Source organism: Ictalurus furcatus, chromosome 10 (genome assembly GCF_023375685.1).
Source record: "Ictalurus furcatus strain D&B chromosome 10, Billie_1.0, whole genome shotgun sequence".
Classification (NCBI taxonomy): Eukaryota; Metazoa; Chordata; class Actinopteri; order Siluriformes; family Ictaluridae; genus Ictalurus; species Ictalurus furcatus.
The window spans coordinates 26487092-26508447 of record NC_071264.1 but is presented as its reverse complement, the minus strand read 5'-3'; the positions used below and the strand labels follow the sequence as shown (position 1 = coordinate 26508447).

The 21356-nt window shown below is 41.0% G+C and overlaps 1 protein-coding gene across 1 annotated transcript in view; it reads left to right on the top strand.

The window, feature by feature from the left end:
• trip4 (thyroid hormone receptor interactor 4) overlaps positions 1 to 21356 on the top strand; it is a 69082-nt gene that overhangs the window by 3399 nt on the left and 44327 nt on the right. The window contains exons 4-11 of the mRNA XM_053634114.1: positions 60 to 281; positions 6005 to 6083; positions 6203 to 6320; positions 7753 to 7968; positions 8581 to 8707; positions 8926 to 9104; positions 10613 to 10737; positions 11044 to 11135. Of these exons, the coding sequence (XP_053490089.1) occupies positions 60 to 281; positions 6005 to 6083; positions 6203 to 6320; positions 7753 to 7968; positions 8581 to 8707; positions 8926 to 9104; positions 10613 to 10737; positions 11044 to 11135 (1158 nt within the window). The remainder of the gene's footprint in view (positions 1 to 59; positions 282 to 6004; positions 6084 to 6202; positions 6321 to 7752; positions 7969 to 8580; positions 8708 to 8925; positions 9105 to 10612; positions 10738 to 11043; positions 11136 to 21356) is intronic.

Here is a 21356-nt window from a genome sequence, read left to right as displayed (position 1 = left end):
GCTTTGTTTGTTTTCTTCGATATGAAACCTCAGGTTAGCATTGTGTTTATTTTTTGTAGGCACAAGAGAACAGCAGCAGCTCTTCCTCCACTAAGAAGAAGAACAAATTTGTGAATTTATACGCCAAAGAGGGTCAGGATAGACTCGCTGTCCTGCTGCCTGGACGTCATTCCTGCGACTGCTTAGCTCAGAAACACAAACTGATTAACAACTGCCTGACCTGTGGCCGGATCGTGTGTGAACAGGAGGGCTCTGGCCCGTGTTTCTTCTGCGGCAGTCTGGTGCGTATCGACACGCCTGGTCAGGTCTTTGTGTTGAGTTTCAGTTTCAGTATCGACTTTACTATGGCCACACTTCTGTCCATTTTTAGGAAAGTTTACACTGTAAATGATCTCCATGATCTCACTTGAGAGCTTTACTCTAATGTGTTGGGGGCCGTTTTGGTAAAGATCATTTATATGATATGAGTTATATGACGTGAACATACATTTATATGATATACGACTTTAATAATACAACATCTAAAGATTCTAAATGTATATTTGTTTAATTCTGAACGGCTTTTCAAATTTATGAATATTGAATCAGAAATAAAAGACTGTTTGCTGGTCACATTAAGTGGATTTTGGAATCCACCATAGATTTGAGAGAGATGGATGGATGGAGGGATACGTGGTTGGATGTATAGCTGGAATCCAAAGTAGACTTGAGAGAGATGGATGGATGGAGGGATACGTAGATGGTTATATAGCTGGAATCCAAAGTAGACTTTGAGAGAGATGGATGGATGGAGGGATACGTAGACGGATGTATAGCTGGAATCCAAAGTAGACTTGAGAGAAAGGGATGGATGGATGGATGGGGAGATACATAGATGGATGTATAGATGGAATCCAAAGTAAACTTGAAAGAGATGGATGAATGAATGGGTACTTAGATAGTAGGATAGATGGAATCCAAAGTACACTTGTGAGAGATGGATGGATGGATGGATGAATGGATACTTAGATGGATGGATAGATGGAATCCAAAGTAGACTTGAGAGAGATGGATGGATGGATACCAGGAATGGAACAATGCATCACGATGCAAAAATAACGACGTGCATCATGGAAACGTCCGATCCAGATAATCAGCATTCTATTAATTCTGCATCTAATGCAGTTGCACTGTTTGAACACCAGAGTTCCCAATCTGTGCAAACCATAGAGTTCTAAAATATATAGAGCACGCTGGGCCTGATAGCGCCGGATCACAACGGCCGACACAAATTATGCGGTTACACAACGACGTTATAGAAGTTAAAAAGAGCTCTGCAGTAGCTTTCAAATGACATCAGCCACATGCCGCTGCGATCTGCAGTGCCCGAGAGAGAGAGAGGTGTGGAGGTCGGTCATTTTAGCCGACTTTGGAGCTCTGTTTCAAGTTAAAATGAAGCCTCTGGCGCTGCTACGGAGCTCATTATGTTTCAGTCGATCGTTTTCCCTGGATCAGAGACTTTTATTTTGTTTATCTGGAGAATTTATCGATTTATTTATTTATTTTTAAGATGTAGTGAACCTGAACAATTTTAAACCTCTGTTTGTAGCTGTAGTTTCATACAGAAAAAATGCACATTGTTTTACGTTGTGTATATAATTCAGAAATAATCATAATAATAATAAAAAAAAAAGAGTTTCAAAGAGTCTTTTCAGTTATAATTTTTCTACATTTCAATTTTGTTCAAAATATTTTGATAATCGAATCGTGACTGAAGTGTATCGTTACATCCCTAATGGGTACTTGGACAGATAGATAAGTAGAACCTCTGACTGCAACCAAATAGACAGTTAAACTATGTAAGTTAAGCTTGTGATTTAATGCACACGAGTTGAAATTGAATGCTGGCCAGTAGGGTTGCACGGTATACCGGTACTATGGTAGTATCGCCATACTAAAGCTTCAAAATACTGCCGATGCCACTGTATTTTTTTTAAACGGTTGTATCGTCAATACAGTAGTACCGTAATTAATGTTGTATGTGCGAAAGTTAATACTATTTTCGCTAAAATGACACATCTTCGAATACACAAAGGTTAGTGACACTTCATTCAGTGTGTTCAGTGTAAATACTCAAATCAGGAGTTGTACAAGGTGCTTGAATCTGGCTTTTTGAACTTGAAGTACTGGAAAAGCTTGAAAATAGCCATTCTTTTAATCTAGTGCTGCTTAAAACGTGCTTAAATTATTAAAAAGTCAATAAAAACAAAATTGCTAAATAACTTTAAAGTGTTTATTTTCGATAGAACATGAGTACAATCCTTTCGCTTAAAATATGACCCCCCCACCCACCCACTACAGCTGCTCCTCTCGCTATTTTCTCACTCATTTTGACAGAGTCAGCCCCGTTCCACTTCTCAGACTCTTTTAGCGAGTTTTTATTCCCTCAAAAAGCACCTAACGACAAAGCTAGTGAAATTTTGGGCAAACTTTAGCTACTTTCCGTAGAAGAGAGTGGCCAGTACTGCCTTGCGAGCATGAGGTCCTGCTTTCCCCCTGGAGAAACACCTCTCTCTGTGGCTACTCTGTTCATTGAGGGGCAGAAAGAGAGGAGCAACACATTCATCGACTTCTAACTTTGTCTCTGAGTGAATCATTTTACGTACAGCCGAAATCACGGCACAGCCGTTGTCTTTAACTTATGTGTGTGGTGGTTTTGTCAGAGGACCTCGTGATTATACTGTCCAATCAGGATTTTAGCAGTGCAGAGTGAAAGCAGTGGGAGTGAATGCTGGTTAACATGTAGTCTTAATGGAACGCGTTTCAGTCACTATTTCATACTCCTTCCGTTGTCTGACAGCAGAAAAATACGTAAATGTGAACAGCTTTGTTGGGACACGGCTGTATTAAAATACAGCATGTGAGCACAGCACATCCCTTATGTAGTCCTTGAAAACAAAAAAATAGTGCGTGAAAAGTCCTTGAAAGTCCTGGAACTTGATTATAAAGCGCTACGAATTCCACCGCTCTAGGGAACAATAGATGAAATATGTGGCATGTTGGGAAAACCCGAGAGCAGTCGTACAATTGGCAAGCATGTAATCACCAATCTTCATTTCTTCATCAATCACCAGTTCTTCATTCTCATTAATAAAGTATTGAGATGAAAATCTGGTGTGTCTGTTTTTGTTTATATCTATTTCTGTAAATTTGGTTCATTTTGTAGATTTGTATTATGGATTAACACAATATTGCGTGGTATCGTGATACTACTTGGTATCGTGATACTTCAGCTGGTGTAGTATCGTAAGATATGTTTACGGTATCGTGACAACCCTACTGGCCAGTGCTGGATCGGTTAATTTATAAATGAAGATAGCTAAGCTACGTGTTACTCTACAGCAGGTGTAAAAGGATAGGACAGAAGGATAGAAAGGCAAATAGTGCTCCTTCTGACATGACGGTAAACTCAGGGAGGTAAAATCAATAATATAGATCCATTCGGTGCCAAAGGCACTTATTCATTTACATTTATTTTATAAAATACATAATTATGAAGATTTGGAAGATATTTTGTCTTTCTCTTTGTTTGTTTGTTTGTATTCTTCAGATTAGTGTTCTCGCTGTCAACCAGTAATCTGGAGTCAGCTTTGCGCCAACCAACCGACAGGAAAGCAATTAGCTACGTTCAGCTAAGCTCACCAATACCACAGTCGATTGTATTTAATTGAGGAAGTCAAAGTCCATTCCAATACAGCTGTAATCCAAATGAAATCAGTTGCGTCCCTGTTAAAACCCCTCACACACTGGTTCTCCAGACCGAACCAATTAGAGGTGGGAAATATAAGCTAGAGTACTAGAGGTGGGAAATATAAGCAAGTATTTATATCATGATATTTATGAACCTTTGGATGATAAAAGTTCTAAAACGTATTTTATGGAAATCTAATTCTTGTAGGGAAAAAGGGTAGTTTCCTACGACTTGTAGAAATGTCACTTTTACATAATCTACAGAGGAGATTTAATGTTCATTTCAAATCTGTTAATCCAATTTAATACAGTTTAGTAGGAGTTATCTTAAAACGCGTAAAAACCTTCAAACTAACATACAGAATTGAAATAGTGGCGATTGGAGCTCAGCTTAACCCTTTTCGAATGGAAGTAGGTAGGCGATTAAAATAATATTAAAGGTAAATGAAATAATTAAAGGTGCTTCCGGTGAAATCGGCATCCCTTTTCCTTTTCGTCTGAGGAGCTTTCATATTTTAAGCCGAATGTTCTATTCCTGAAAAGTATCATGTTCGTTGATGTTGCTAACTCTACTGTAGCAACCTTTCGAACTAGGAAGTGGAATTTTACGCGACGAACACAAACGAGCGGCGTGATGCACAGTGAAATGTCCCGGTGCGGTTATACTAAATATAGGCACTCTGGTAACGCCGCTCAACCAATCAAATTAGTGGACTGTTGTATAATCGTGATACTTCAGCTGGTATAGTATCTTAAGATATGTTTACAGAATCGTGACGATCCTACTGGCCAGTGCTGGGTCAGTTACTTTACAGTTACAGTACTTTACAGTTACAGTACTTTACAGTTATAGTTACAGTTACAGTACTTTAGTTATAGTTACAGTACTTTAGTTACAGTACTTTACAGTTACAGTACTTCACAGTTATAGTTACAGTACTTTAGTTACAGTACTTTACAGTTACAGTACTTTACAGTTATAGTTACAGTACTTTAGTTACAGTACTTTACAGTTACAGTACTTCACAGTTATAGTTACAGTACTTTAGTTACAGTACTTTACAGTTATAGTTACAGTACTTTAGTTACAGTACTTTACAGTTACAGTACTTTACAGTTATAGTTACAGTACTTTAGTTACAGTACTTTACAGTTACAGTACTTTACAGTTATAGTTACAGTACTTTAGTTACAGTACTTTACAGTTACAGTACTTTACAGTTATAGTTACAGTACTTTCATTTACAGTACTTTACATTTACAGTACTTTACAGTTACAGTACTTTAGTTATAGTTACAGTACTTTACAGTTACAGTACTTTACAGTTATAGTTACAGTACTTTACAGTTACAGTACTTTACAGTTATAGTTACAGTACTTTAGTTACAGTTACAGTACTTTACTGTTACAGTACTTTACTGTTATAGTTACAGTACTTTAGTTACATTTACAGTACTTTACAGTTACAGTACTTTAAAGTTACAGTTACAGTACTTTACAGTTATAGTTACAGTACTTTAGTTACAGTTACAGTACTTTACAGTTACAGTACTTTAGTTACAGTACTTTAGTTACAGTACTTTACAGTACTTTAGTTATAGTTACAGTACTTTAGTTACAGTACTTTACAGTTATAGTTAAGGTACTTTAGTTATAGTTACAGTACTTTAGTTACAGTACTTTACAGTTAATAATACTTTACAGTTATAGTTACAGCGGCTGTGACTCAGGTGGTAGAGCGGGTCGTCCACTAATCATAGGGTTGGCGGTTCGATTCTCGGACCACGTGACTCCACATGCCGAAGTGTCCTTGGGCAAGACGCTGAACCCCAAATTGCTCCCGATGGCAAGTTAGCACCTTGCATGGCAGCTCTGCTACCATTGGTGTGTGAGTGTGTGTGTGTGTGAATGGGTGAATGATACACGGTGTAAAGCGCTTTGGATAAAAGCGCTATATAAGTGCAGACCATTTACTATATAATTTAATTTAACAGTAATGATGATTATGAGATAACTGCAAATCTTGCTTGTTTTAAATGTCACTGAAATGTAAAAGGTGACCTTGAAAATGTAACGGTTAATCTCCTGACAGTACTGACAGTCAGTGAAATTTGGGTCTGAATTTTACACAGAAATTTGATGTTACACAAACCAGAGTATGTCCTATTTAGATGCAATAATAATAGACTCTTTGTCTCTGTTTTTAAATGATTTTTTTTTTAGATAGACAGTTTCCTGTGCAGTTTCTTATAATGTCCTGTATTTTGAAATCAGGTGTGTACTTCAGAAGAGCAAGAGATTTTGCAGCGGGACTCGAACAAAAGTCAGAAACTCCGTAAGAAACTCATGGGAGGTGAGTAAAAACAAAATCTTAATAAGGAGTGATCTCTGATTCAGCGGTTTGTTTCCTCTTCCTTCACGTTACCCAGCGAGGCTGTCAAGGCTCTGTGTGTATCTCTTTAAACATGACAGATCACATCGTATCTGAGGGAGATCAAGACTTCCTTCCCCACCAGGAGGCCAGGATGAAGGCAGGCTTGGAGAAAGCCATTCAGCACAAAGATAAACTGCTGGAGTTTGACAAGAACAGGTAGACTTCTCTAAACCCACAGCGCGCTCCGTTTATCTGTGTGTCAGCACTGGAGTATTACATACTCCAGATGAAATTTTGATGGGAATGGATTTATCAGTAGTTAGAAACCTTCCACTTTTCATGTGCTTGTACGTGCCTCAGAAGGAACGTAAGGAAAGGTGATTCAAGTCTGCGAAAAGGTTTTCATGCGAGTGGAGAAGTTTGTGGATTGATAAAGGGGAGATGTAGTAAAGGGTGATGCAAGCATGTCGTATGTAATAATAAATGATGTAGTGAATATACAGTAACTTTGAGAGAGGCACCATATTATACAGTGCCCTCCACTAATATTGGCACCCTTGGTAAATATGAGCAGAGAAAGCTGTGAAAAATTGTCTTTATTTTTTAACCTTTTGATCTTTTTGTTAAAAAAAATTTACAAAAAAATGCTCTGATGGATATCAAACAATTGCAAGCAAAACTCAGGTTTATCGAAAGAATGTCTCGTTGTTAAATATAGGTGTGCCACAATTATTGGCACGCCTATGAGTACATATGAGGAAAAATATATTTGAAGTATATTCCCATTGATGTGTAAAATTTTTCTGGAGTGTGTTGCAGTCATCAGATTTGAAATGAGTGTATATTTTCAAAAATAAATTACATTCACAAAGCAGAACATCAAATAACGGGTTAATAATGTGTTTTCAATATAATACAGGGTGAACTGAATCTTCCAACGACTCTTTTTGTTTGTTTTTTTTGCATTTTCCATACACACACACACACACACACACACACACACACACACACACACACAGTAGGACCCCGGTATCAGCATGGGCTTGGTTCAAAGCCCTAGAACAATTATAATAATAAAAGTTATGTAAATGTGGTCAGCATGCAATTTTAATTATGAACGTTTACTGTATTTCTGGAATTTTCTGTTTAATTTTTTCGAAGCACGATGTGAAACAGCAGAAATGCGGGGTTTACTGTATATATTATTTTTCAAAAATTTATAATAGTCTTGCGTGCGTTAGTGTGGCAGCAGAAAAACAATAGACTTCCAGCCTTTTATTCTTTTAGCCTCTATATTATAGGCAAATTACGGTTGAATTCTGATTTTTTTTTTTTTTTTAATTTCTTGTTTTACTGTTTATTGTTCAATATAGGAATTGTTTTCTTACTTGGAAGCATTATTCATTGCTTCTTTTTTTTAAAGCATCTTCACCATGTTTAGTTGTCCGAAACAGTACGACTTTAACGTCGGCTTTCCACGTAACAGTTTAAGACACTTTATAAGCATGATTTCCTCCGATATTTTGACCTGTCAGTAGATCAGTCAGGACCTAGTTAATGGAAACACACCTTCACCTTTTCTTTTGCTGATGTTTGTAAAGTTTCTTCCACTCCGCTTGACGTTATTTCCATCACGCATTTTCATCAGCGTTCGCCGAACTCAGGTGTTGGACGACGAGTCCGATTATTTCGCCGCCGACTCCAACCAGTGGCTGTCCCCGGTGGAGCGCGAGACACTACGCAAGCGGGCGGAGGAGCTCCGGGAGCTTCGGCACGCCTCCCACAAAGACCGTAAGATCACGCTCGACTTCGCCGGTAGACGAGTTCTGGAGGAAGGAGAAAACCTGACGCAGTATTACAACAAGTAAGAACTTTCTGTAATCACGACGATCAAAACAGTGCGGAGAATCCAACGTAAAAGCCGCAAAGGGAAATTCCAAGATCTCTTATCTCTAGGCCTGGTTCATTTGTGTTAAGGAATGTTATGTTGAAGAATCTGATCAGTAGTGATCTCTTTTATTCGCTGTTAGAAACTCAGCAGTTATGTATTTTACTGAAACCTTCATTTGAAAGCTGTTTGTCACCGATCGCTAACATGAGCGTAAAGTATTTAACCTGCTTACATTTTAAAACATTGGAAGATGCATAGTGTGTTTTTAATTCTGTACCATATATCTTTTGCCATCATGCACTTATAATGAGCTTAAGCGTAATGATTATGATGTACCTTGTAAAATGAAAGTGTACCTTGTAAAAAACCTTTGCCGCATTTCCATATTATCTGTAATAACCTGGTGTTTTTTTATTTTATATATATATATAAACCATTTTAACGTGTACCTTGTAAAATGTTCACGAGTCAGAAACATTTATAGTGTCATGATTAACCGAGCGGAACTGCTGAAGGAAGCACGGTAGAGGAGGAATCTGTTGCTAATGTGCCTGATGAACTGGGGTTTATGCATGACCGCGTTAGGTACGATGAGACCGTCAAGGCCATCAACACCGGGACCCTCATCCAAACCCCGAAGAGCTCGGCTCCAGCTGGCCGTCAACACCTCAGGGAGCTCGTCAACCCAAATATTCAGCAGGCTGCACCTCAGGTGAGTGGCGTCTCAAATTGAGCAGAATATTCCAATGATTCCTGATTAGCTTCGTGTGTTCCTAAGTGGGACATTTTTAGTCTTTTTTTTTTTTTTTGGACAGTGAGAGTTTAAATTCTGGGCCTTGGGAATGCATTTTTTTTTTTCTTGAATTGTCTATAAGATTATAAATAACTCCGGGTGTTTTTTGCATGTGTTTGTGTGCATGTATGGTGCAGTGGGTGGATGTAGGCGGCGGCAGTGCCTCTCGCAGAGCTACATCGGCAGACGTCGAGCAGAAAGCAGAGCGCTCTCGACTGAGGATTCAGGACCGGGAGTTGCAGGAAATGGCGGACGGAGGCTGGTGTCTCAGCATGCACCAGCCCTGGGCCTCACTTCTTACCTGCGGCATAAAGAGGTAATCATCCTCTAAGACGTACCGGAGTCGATCATTTTATACCACAATGAGTGAATCTGATCATTCAGAAGGTGTTAGCAGCACAGATAGAATACAACAGTTGCCAGGAGTGTTAAGTATTTTGTGGCTGTGAAATAGCTCTCCAGAAATAAATCTTCCTTCAATCAAGCTTGTTTCTGGTCACTTGGTTAAAGCGTATTATTGCTGCCCTGGCAAGCTACATGTTTAGATTGGATTCCTTGTAATCCACTTTGGATAAAAGCTTCTACCAAAAGAATAGCAAAGCTAAAGCTGAAATGTATCCTTCCTCATTGGCGTACAACATAAACACACACACACACACACACACACAGGCTAGCTGTGTTTGCATTCTGCGATTCATCTAAATCCAACTCGCGGTCTATCCATTCTGTTCTTCATCGTTTGTGTTTCTTCCGCTCAATAAGCAATGGTTTGGCACGAAAAACGGCTCTTTCTTTGTGAACTGCTCCATCGACGTGAATAGAAAAAGAATAGTCGTGTTCTGTGCCTCTACATCCAGCACATCCGGCTCGACAGAGGTTATAATCTGGTTTATAAATGAATTTTTCTAAATTAAAATCGTCAAATGGAACGTAATTGAAACGAAAGGTTTGTAAAAAGTGCTAATCTCAGTTATTCCACTAGGGGGCAAAAATAAACAGCGCAATAAACTCGCAACCATCAACTCCGCTACGGATGAAATGCGCTAAATATGTCATTCTTAATTAGCAGGCAAAAGACTGCCGCTGTAACCACGTCTCTTTCTGAAAGAACTAATCTAGAGGTTTCACAGCAACAGGGTGAATATTTATGCGCTCACAACCTTTCAGGTTTTTTGTATTAGTTTTTTTGGGTTTTTTTTTTTTTTTTTTTTTTGTAAATAATCCAAATGAGGTTTTCATTTCAGTTCCTGGTTATAGAACTACAAAATGTGGGGAAATTTGGAAATAAGGGTTTTTTTTTTTTGTAACAAATTGTTCGTCTGTTTTGTAGCAGATATATAGATTATGGTGCAATCCACCAATCAGAAACATATCTGATATCAGGTCATTTAAATCGCCTCGCGTCTAAATGCTCACATCCCATTCTCCTGTTAGTTCAGAAGGGATCGGCATTGTAATGAGACGATTATCATTTGACGCTTGAACTACACGGGAATCACGGGGCACAGGAATTGTACATCTAGGCCGGGGGTGTCTAATCTTATCCGGGAAAAAGGGCCGGTGTGGGTGCAGATTTTCAGTCCAACCAAGCAGAAGACACACCTCAATCTATTGAAAGCCAAGATCAGCTGATTAAACAGGTGGAATCAGGTGTTGCTCCTGCTCGGTTGGAATGAAAACCTGCACCCACACCCACCGGCCCTTTCCGGATAAGATTGGACACCCCTGATCTAGGCCCATAGTGAAAATGTGTAATATTACCTGAAACGCTGTTTGAAGCTGAAGCGTTTTTTTTTTTTTTTTTTTTTTTGCGGTGATGTGCAGAGTGGAGGGCAGGACGTGGTACACCTCACACAGAGGCCGTCTGTGGATCGCCGCTGCAGCCAAAAAGCCCACGCCTCAGGAGATTGCACAGGTGGAGGCCATGTATCGGCAGATCTGCAAACAAGGTGTGTTGTGACACTGATCAGATCTCGTCAGATTCCATATAAAAAGGTGTCAGTTTTGTGAATGTGTCACATAACAAGATTTACTGCAGTGCAGCGTGATGAACTCGGCCAGTCGGGTCCACTCTAACTGAACACAGTAAAACCGCACAATATGCAGGCAGGATTATAACTCTTAACCCTGAGCCAGGGTGTCTACAGTCTGGCTTTTTCACTGCTTGTATTTCTCAGTGATGAACTAAAACTAAACGTGTGTTGTTGTTTTTTTTTTTTTAAACTGTTCCACTGAAGCTTTTTTCAATTCCCCAGATCTGCACTTTCCTAAAGACTATCCTACAGGCTGCCTGCTCGGCTGTGTCAACATGACAGACTGCCTCTCCCAGGAGCAGTTCAGGGAGCAGGTTAGTGTCTGTGTGTGTGTCTGTGTGTGTGTCTGTGTGTGTGTCTGTGTGTGTGTGTCTGTGTGTGTGTGTCTGTGTGTGTGTGTCTGTGTGTGCTTCTCTTTCTTTCTTTCTTTCTCTCTTTCTCTCTCTCATTCTCTCTCCCTAGTAGATTGATATAGATATGTGTGTATGTAAACATAAATAAATAAATAAATCTTTCGTAAATATGAGCAAAGAAGGCTGTGATTTTTTGTTCACAAAAAAGACCTTTGTTCACAAAATTGTTCATTTTTGTTCACAAAATTCACAAAAATACTCTGCTCTCATTGATATCAAACAATTGCAAACAAAATACAGGTTTATAAAAAAAAAATATCTTTGTTAAATATAGGTGTGCAGCAGTTATTGGCACCCTTTTAGTCAATACTTTGTGCTCCCTCACTTTGGCAAGATAACAGCTCTGAGTCTTCTCCTATAATGCCTGATGAGGTTGGAGAATACATGGGAAGGGATCTGAGACCGTTCCTCCATACAGAATCTCTCCAGATCCTTCAAATTTCGAGGTCCACGCAGGTGGACTCTCCTCTTCAGTTCACCCCACAGGTTTTCTCTGGATTTCAGGTCAGGGGACTGGGATGGCCATGGCAGGACCTTGATTTTGTGGTCAGTAAACCATTTTTGTGTTGATTTTGATGTATGTTTTGGATCATTGTCCTGCTGGAAGATCCAACCACGGCAAATTTTAAGCTTTCTGGCAGAGGCAGTCAGGTTTATCTGTTGATATTTGATAGAGTCCATGATGCCATGTATCCTAACAAAATGTCCAGGTCCTCTGGCAGAAAAACAGCCCCAAAACATTAAAGATCCACCTCCATATTTAACCGTGGGCATGAGGTACGTTTCCATATGGCTACCGCTCTGTGTACCAAAACCACCTATGGTGTTTATTGCCAAAAAGCTCTATTTTGGTTTCATCTGACCATAGAACCCGATCCCATTTGAAGTTCCAGTGGTGTCTGGCAAACTGAAGACGCTCGAGTTTGCTTTTGGATGAGTGTAGAGGCTTTCTTCTTGAAATCCTTACAAACAACTTGTGGTGATGTAGGTGACTTCGGATTGTAGTTTTGGAGACTTTTTGACCCCAAGACGCAACTAACATCTGCAATTCTGCAGCTGTGATCCTTGGAGATTTTTTGGCCACTCGAACCATCCTCTTCACAGTGCTTTGAGACGATATAGACACACGTCCTGTTCCAGGTCGATTCATAACATTTCCAGTTGACTGGAACTTCTTAATTATTTCCCTGATGGTGGAAATGGACATTTTCAATGCTTGTGCTATTTTCTTATAGACACTTCCCATTTTGTGAAGCTCAACAACCTTTTGCCGCACATCACAGCTATATTCCTTAATCTTACCCATTGTTATGAATGACTAAGGGAATTTGACCTATGTATTACCTCATTTTTATACCCCTTTGAAACAGGAAGTCATGGTTCAACAATTTCCTGTTCTTAGTCACCCAGGTGTACAAAAAAAAAGAAGCAAAATATCAATGAGAATATACTTCAAATATATTTTTCTCATGTGAATTATATATAGGGTGCCAATAATTGTTGCACCTATATGTTGTTAAACTATATTTAGCAAAGATATTTTTATTTTGGATAAACCTGTGTTTTGTTTGCAATTGTTTGATATCCATGAGGGCAGAGTATTTTTGTGGATTTTTGGAACGAACGATCAAAAGGTTAAAAAAAATCAAGACAATTTTTCACAGCCTTCTTTGCTCATATTTACCAAGGGTGCCAATATTAGTGGAGGACACTGAATCTGTCCATCATATATGTGCCTCTTGAAAGGTCACTGCTTTAACCCTGAACGGTAAAAGTGCTTGTATGAAGCAGCACACAAGCGAACACGTCTTCTTTCGGCTGTGCCCGAGCTCTCCCTGCTGTCTTCTCATGTAGCCTGCAGCAGACTTCCTGCCTCATTTCCTGCTCTCCCTCTGTGAAATGGAGGTGTAATTGCTGCTGCGGTGTCTGTGCTTGGCATCGGAATCAGCCATCTCTGTCTCTATCTGTTTTCCTCTATCCGTCTCTCTTTATCCCCCCCCCCCCCTCCCTCGGTCTGAAGATGCCGACTTGGGTCGAGTGCCCTTTCACTGGATGAGTGAAAATAATATTGATTTCTGGCATTCGCAAAACGTGACGCTCGTTTTACGTTCCTTCAGGGTTTCACTCTTGTCATGTGGAGCTTTTCAGGATTATTTTTTAGGAGTCTAGCCAGCAGAGGGCGCGATGCACCGTCTCCTTGGCCGTCTCCAGAACACCTCGTCTGCCATTTTGACTGCAGTCACACCGAAGCAGCCCATCTGAATATTTCACCTCGAACCCATTACATTCAGCGTCTGTACCTCTTCTTGACTGATTTGAAGTTTTTTTTTGAGCAGAGGTTCTTCTTCTGTATTGTGTCCGTGCCACAAGCAGAGGGAATTTAAAGGAGATTAAGTCTCGGGGCAGCATGGCAACCCAGCCTTGTCCTTGATTAATTATAAATCAATGAAGTCCAGTGCTGCTCTGGGGCCTCTAATGTTTTCCCTTTCATCCGTAGTAAATGTCTCGGATTTTTTATTTATTTATTTTTTTGTCTACGGAAACCTCTGCGAGTTCACGACCAGAGCGAAAAACATACAGCAGCTGACATTAAAGCTTGTGTAGACTATTTGATGCTACATCTGCTCTTAGTCCGAAAGGTGCCAGATGGATTCCCCTGTCGGTCTTCAAATAGCAAATGGCAAATTCATCCGTATTTGATCGAAAGGGAAGTTCTCTTTTCACGCGAATGAAATTGCCAGTGATCAATCGTTGGGGGTCTTTTGTTTCTTTCTGAAAGCTCGGCGCTATTTATGTGCGAGCCAATCTCCGTGTCCAAGCGCAAGAACGTCCCTTTTGTCTGTCTGTTTGTTTTATCCGGGAGCCCAGATCGGCAGTGCAAACATCTGTGAGTGCCACTGCCAGTGTTCCCACAACCTCTTAGTCACATTAGCTTTAATGAGATATTGACATAGACACTGTTGTCTAAATTATGTACACTCATTTTCTGCTGATGTATAAATAGCGCTGATGAAACGTAATTGCTCCCTTTTTCTGTCACGCCGAGTGTGATTATGCGATGACGGCAATGGAGGAGCTTCTTGGATTTTTAAAAAAAAAAATTAATTTTTGCACTTGTTCTTTCAAGGTCTTCTTATGCGGAGGAAAGGGGTGGTGGGGGGGAATAAAAATGACTCCCTGAACTGCTTTTCATCCCATGGGCCTCCTGTCTGGCTCTGGTAATAACAGTGGAATCTGAGCTGGAATGCTCTTTGCTTGTGTTTGTTCAGTGCTTGGTTTTTGTTGTATTTTTTTGTTTTGTTTCCCCCCCCCAATTCCTGGGCTTTTTTCCACTGATCCTTTAGAGAGTCATAAAAGCCGGCGTGGATGTACGGTCTGCCGCGCGCGCCTTTTCATCCGTAGCTAGAGGACAAGCAGCTCGGAGACCGGCCTTAAATCCAGTCTGAAAGGGGGCTGATGGAGAGGGGTGGGGTTGGGGGTGGTGGGGGAGAGAACCAGAGGAGCAGAGCATAAATAAAGGCTCCAATAAAGCCTCTGCGAGGAGCATGGATCCCTCCATCCTGTCCTCCCCCTCCCCGAATGAGAATGAGAGCCTCGCTTCCCCACCCACTCAAAGAAGAAAAGCTCGGCTGAGCTGGGAACAGCCGTGCACAGCCCCTCAGGGAGGGAGGAGGGGAGCTGGGGGTGGGTTTTTTTGGGGATGGGGCTTAAACACACACACACACACACACCATATCCCATCTGTTTAGAGGTACTTTAACAGTCGTGCTGCGTTTATTACCGAGCGCTAAGATATTGATCCGCTCCACCATGCCTTGGATTAGTGTGGAAAGCCTCCATCCTCTGTCCTTGTGCCGTTTCTTTCCTTTCCTTCAAGGAATAATGAAATCAAACAACACAGGTTGTTGACTCGTATACTTCACACGTACCTCAAAAACCAAGCACGACACTTTTCAATCTTCTAATAGGTCACGAAATGTAAATGTCGCTCTCAAGGCCATGATTTACATCTATTACACTGTTAAACCTTTTTTTTTTTTTTTTTTTTTTTTTTTTGCACCATGTTGCAGGAGATTATTGTTTTCTGTCCAACACCTCAAGCGCAAAGCAAACAAGCTGCCTGTCTGCCAAACCCGCAAAAATAATCCAGTCCTCCAACCATCATCCCACCCCCCCATCCTCCTCTTTCATTTTCAAACGGGGACACGCCATTCTTCCCGACGTCTCGCGCCTGCCTGTTCGGCTGCGCCTGATTATATTGATCCCGACCTAGAATGGAACCTTCATATGTTTGTCAGTCCGAAGTCGTTCAGCAGCCTGCCGTGTCAGGGTGATTACAGACACGTCCATTCTTCTGTCACTACGGCTCTTTCTTAGCCAGCCAGATATCGGGGGGGGAGGAGTCATTTCCCCATGACTGTAGCTGAATGCTGTATCGATCTGTATCGACTAATCACGGGTGGGATGCAGGGCCGCGGCGTCTCGTTGACATCGCGAGCGTTTCTAAGCGTGTATGCTTTCAGAAATCCATCTTCAAACTTGTGTGCATAGGGACTGGTGTTAATCCTTAGAACCTTAGTTTGTTTAGAGCTGTTTACATCGGTGCGAGGTTAATTTTCGATGAATGTCTTGGCGTTTTTCAGGCATAAAATCAGCATTTCTCAAAAGCTAATAAATACGCTTAACAAAAATATCAACATCTACAGTTTAAATGTGGCGTTTACGAAGTGCGACAAATTTCATTCCTCAGGCTGTGAGGATTAACGACCATACCGTCGAGGCATCTCTTATTAATTATACCCTCCTCATTTTTGGCAGCACTCCTCTCCGGACACTTTATGTTCAGTGTCTCACAGTCCGGACCAGGCGGGATCCTCTGTCTCCTCCAGACCCAGTGGCGGGATTTAGTGCGGGCTAAAGGGCCAGCTGATGTCTGTGTTTCCTTGTGTGGTAATGTGATATTTATATTCCGAAAAGATTCCCTCTAGAGGGAGATGCACACAGAGTTGCCACGCTGGAGCAGCGCCAAGCTGAGACAGCCCTATTTTTTATTTTGTTCCCCCCACCAGAACCATCTTCTCACACTCTCTGCCTCTGTATGCGAGGCATGAAACAGATTACCCTCCCCCCACTCACTCACACACTCACTCACATACATACATATACACAGGACTGCTTTCCCTGCCGGGCGTTTTGCCATGGTGGAGAGGTCAGACAGCATGTGATTCTGCAGCACTGTGTAGAATACAACCGGCAGGGTCTTGACTCACTCACAGTGTGACTAGCCGAACCAGCTACACGTCACCAGAGGCCTGAAAATAAATTAGGCCATCTTCCAGGCTGCGTGACTACAAGTAAAAGGTGGCACAGGATGTATAACGTATGGTGGGATAACCATACAAGTCGAGCACTATCAGTATATAGCTTTCGGTATATCAGCAGCAGAAAAAGTTAATTGATGTAGTTAGGGAAACTTCTAGAACAGTTATTGAAATGATCTCAAAACGATCTAAATGCCAACTTTCACTTAGTGTTTCACACAGGTATGCTAACTTTTCAAGGGACTCATTTTAAGGCAACGGCCACACGTGGAAATGGTGCGTAATATCATCTGTCACTATATAAGGATGGAATAAAACGCTCGGGAGGGGTGCGGGTGGGGAAGTGTGGAGTAACCACCTCGCAGTCGATTGCTTTCCAATATCAGCATGCCCCGAAGTGTTTGATTCCTCTTACACCACAGCAATTTCTCATCGAATTAATAAACAACACGTCGTAAACGTTATCCGTTCACCGTCACGTTTAACGTCGCGGAACGTCCGGAAAACAAGTTCGATCCTCTTTACGCTTCAGCCGTAAGCGTTTGTTCCCTCACCAGAACCTTGTGCGAACAAGTCAACGACTTGAACAACGTGTGCGAAGTCCTTCGTCCTGAAGCGTTTCCCGTGGAGGAAAACTGACACTGGCACTGGAGACTCCTTCCATAAATGTTTAAATAAACGTCTCCTTATAGAAATCAGACGGTTTCAATGATTAAACTTTCTTCCTTTGTTAAATTCACCGCACATTTTCATTCTGTTGATTATCTGGCACGTGTCGAGTTTGAGCCGTACAAGTCTCTACGGATGGAGCTGTTAACATAATAGAATTCAATTCAGTTTTTTATTTGCATAGCGCTTTTTACAATGGACGTTGTCTCAAAGCAGCTTTACAGAAACATATGAACACAGGGTACGGATTTTAAGTGTGTGGATTTATTCCTATTGGGATAAAACTCCATAAGATGATATGAGGAAGAAACCTTGAGAGGAACCAGACTCAGGAGGGAACCCATCCTCATCGGGATAGTGTGAAAGTAAAGGAAAGTTCATTATGGTTTATCCATGCAGTCTTTGTTGAACTAGTCCACTGTTCACTAAAGGAGACCTGAGTGCGAAACTGCATGTGGTAATTGCAGTCCCAAGGTCATCGCTGCAACCGCAGTCCCAGCAACCACGGCGAGAACGTCCACGTGGAATTGAGGTCCAAAACAATTTCATGGTACTTCAAGCGGTATCATCCTCACCAATCTCCAGGCTGTAGCCTCCAGTTGATGAGAGCTCCATCCAGAGCTAGGGCATCAGGATGGATCAGGCAGGTCTAGAGAGCAGAAAGGGTCAGGATCACTGGCATGTCCTCGACAGAAGGAGAGAGGGAGCACGAGAGTGTGTTAATATTAATTACAGCCCGTATTACTCTGCTTTTATAGAAAATTAATCAACCAATCCGAAGTATAAATCTCCTTATCAGACTGCGTCTCACGACCCGGCTCTAATTCACACCGGGCATGTAACACCGACTCAAACGTGCTCTTTTCAGCCGTCTTTTCACCGTGGCAGTACCCGAGGGAATAAAACAGTAATCGTTGCTTTGTATTATCGCAGCATACGAACCGTATGATCTGTTTGCATGTATTGACACGATACTTGTAAGATAATGTCTTCATTTGCAAACTGGTGAGCGTACTGGATCGTTTAAAACATCGAGGGGGTGAGTATTTTTCATGCTAACAGCATGGTCAAAATGCTTGTTCTAAAAGATGTAGGGAAAGGCAGAACTGGAGGTCTTTTTGTATGGTATCCTGGGTGCAAAATAAACATTAGTAAGCTTAGAAGGTCAATTAATAGCAAAGCCGCCGAGTGCGTCTGTGTGTTTTATTGGTCACTTACTGCCACTTTAATAATATTGTCAATGCCTTTCTGTTAGTGCTAAATGGAGAACTGTAAATGTTTTATTGAGGTCATCGAAAGCCATGAATATTTACTCAGTGTTTTTGCTTCGCTCTTACCAAGGATACATTTTGCACCTTTAATTGAACACGCCAGCGTTTTTTTTTTCCCCCCCAACCTAATCTCCATCCTACGGGTTTTCTCCTTCCGTCGCATACGGTTGATTTGACACGTTTGCCAGTATTGAGAACGCAACGGAAAGACCAATTGTGCGCCGTCATTTTTTATTTATTTATTTTTTAAATAAGTGACTGAATACATTCAAAACTAGAGAGAAAGTCTTACCAAAGCTGTTCTGATGAAGTTTTATCCTACTAAAGAGTAAAGCTGTACAGTAAAAAGCGTTTGTGGTGTCCATGTGCCATGGTTTCTTCTATCTGAAGAAAAATTCCCATCTCTCAAAGGAGTGGTGCAATAGAGAAGCGTTTCAGAAACGGATTCACCCGGCGATCATGAGTTTGAATACTGATCATGGCACAGCCATCCGTGGCCGGGTGTCAAGAGAGCAACATTGGCGATAGGAGGGATGGCGATACAAGCTCTCCTGTCAATCACAGTGATACTAAACAATCGTAGGTATCTGTGAGCTCGTGTATGCGGAAGATGGCGGATATCACTTTCCTCCTGTTTGAAAAGATACCAATGGCCGTCTTCTAAATGTCTTGGAGGAAACCTGTTAGCATTCACTCTCTCTAACTAGTAGCTGTTGTATGATCAGGGAGAACTGGCATGTGGGTGGGATTTGGCAAACGGAGAAAATAGAGGAAAATCCCCCCCCCAAAAATCAAAAAAAGGTTGCAATATAGCAATGTAGCGCTTGGTGTACATCTTGGACTGAAGAATTCCTGAAAGTGTGCTGCAAAAATATGTTTCATATAAATGTTTACTGACTGCCCTAACAATAGACGTTTTTTTTTTTTTCCTTCAGTACAAGGAAATGTGTCTGTATTTGTCCATGGAAAATCGTACACATGCAACAAATGTAGTAAGTGGAGATCGGGTTGAAATGCGCTGGACTATTCTTCTGAAACGATCACATTGATTTGCTTATCCTTCCCATTTATTTTCTATGGGTTTCACTGGGTTCTCAAAGTCTACTGGACACTGCGCTGTCCTTTTATCCCTCCCGGATACACGGCTTCTCAATATGACGGTCGGGAAATCGTTTAAAGGGGCAGAACCTCGAAACCAACCGCCGATCATTGAAACAGTAACAGACGTGACCGGCATCTCACGTTTAAACATATCGGCGCTAGTCAGACTGTATCTTCTTCAGTGAAATGGAGCAGTTAGCAGTCTGTACAAGATTTCACTGAGGTTTTTTTTTTTTTTTTTTGCGGTTGTTGCAGCCAGAAATGCTCGATGTTGCTGCAGGTTTATTTATTTATTTATTTATATTTTCAAACAATTTTTTTTTAAAAACCCATTTGTGACCCAACTTGCAGAGTTTTTTGTGCTTTTTTTTTTGTTGTTGTTGCAGAAAATTCCTCGAATAGTGAAGTTACAGTCGCACAAAATAGTTTTGCGCGGTCTTTCGCAGCGATGTCTGTTAGTAAACGAGAACGTTTAGCTGTTCCCCTGTTCGACGCACGGAAATCGAAGAGGGCTTTGGCTGAATGTGTGCCGTGATGATGTCACATGACGAGTCGTGGCCCGAAAATCGTTCGCTCGATTTTACGATAATTTCTGCAAACGCAAAATCGCAAAGTTTTTGAGGGACTGCATCATGAAGAGAGACTGAGAATTAGACCAACAGATGAAACGGATAAAATTACAGCACACTGTTACGTACTTCAATAACACACCTGTGCTTCCCCTATTTTAGAAACCACTACCGCCGCCGATTGTAAACGATAGCATTAATACATTGTGACTAAACCACGTTTCAACCTGTACAACATCTACTATTATTAGTATTATTATTATTATTATTATTATTATTATTATTATTGATTAAATATTTTCCAGTAATAGAAACATGCACATTGCTGAATTGGAGATTATTTGGGACATGCATGTTTGTTGCATATCTGTACTGAGAGAAATCACATAAAGACCACAAAAGGAAAGGGTTTTATATGGAACTTGTTAGTGTGGCAAACAAAATCTTCAGCTTTAAATTCAGATGTGTTCAGAAATGTGTTTTAATCTTTTCCAGTATTCCTGGAACCTCAACATGGAACGTTTAATCATTAACATACAGCGCTCTGGCATTTTTACGTGCTTGTGCAGCTCCTGTGTTCTTCCATTCAAGCCCCTGGGGTAGACTGACGGTTCTACAAAATGACTAAATATGCACTCATTCGTCAAATGCCTGTGGTGGCCAACAGCATGACATTACAGCGTTAGTTCAGAAATGTCCATTTTTTTTTTTCTTTTTCTTTTAACGTAATCACTGCTGTCAGACCTGATGATTTTCAGACTCGCAGGTTTCAACGCGCAGTTTAAGCGTATCTTACTGGCACAAAATTACAGCGTCGTCGTAGTGCAGTGAACTATGAAGTGCCTTCATTTAAGTAGAACGTTACTCATAGGTTCTTCACAGACGCACGGAACACAGTCATTGCGCATAACAGAAGTACGGATTTTATTTGTAGCTTACGTTCTACGATCCCACAGACTACTTCACATTCATATTGATGCATTTAAGTGCAACGTCTTTATCAGACGTTTCATCAAGGTCATCTCGTCTATGACCTAGATTCATTCGCTGATAAAAACAAAAACAAAACACCCTTCTTCCAAGAGCGTATGACGGTTTGCTCGGAAAGGAAGCGCTCACGCACGCTTTGTTCCTCCGCCGTTTAATAAGCGAATGATTCATCTTCGTGAATTGAAGTTTTTAGAATAGGTT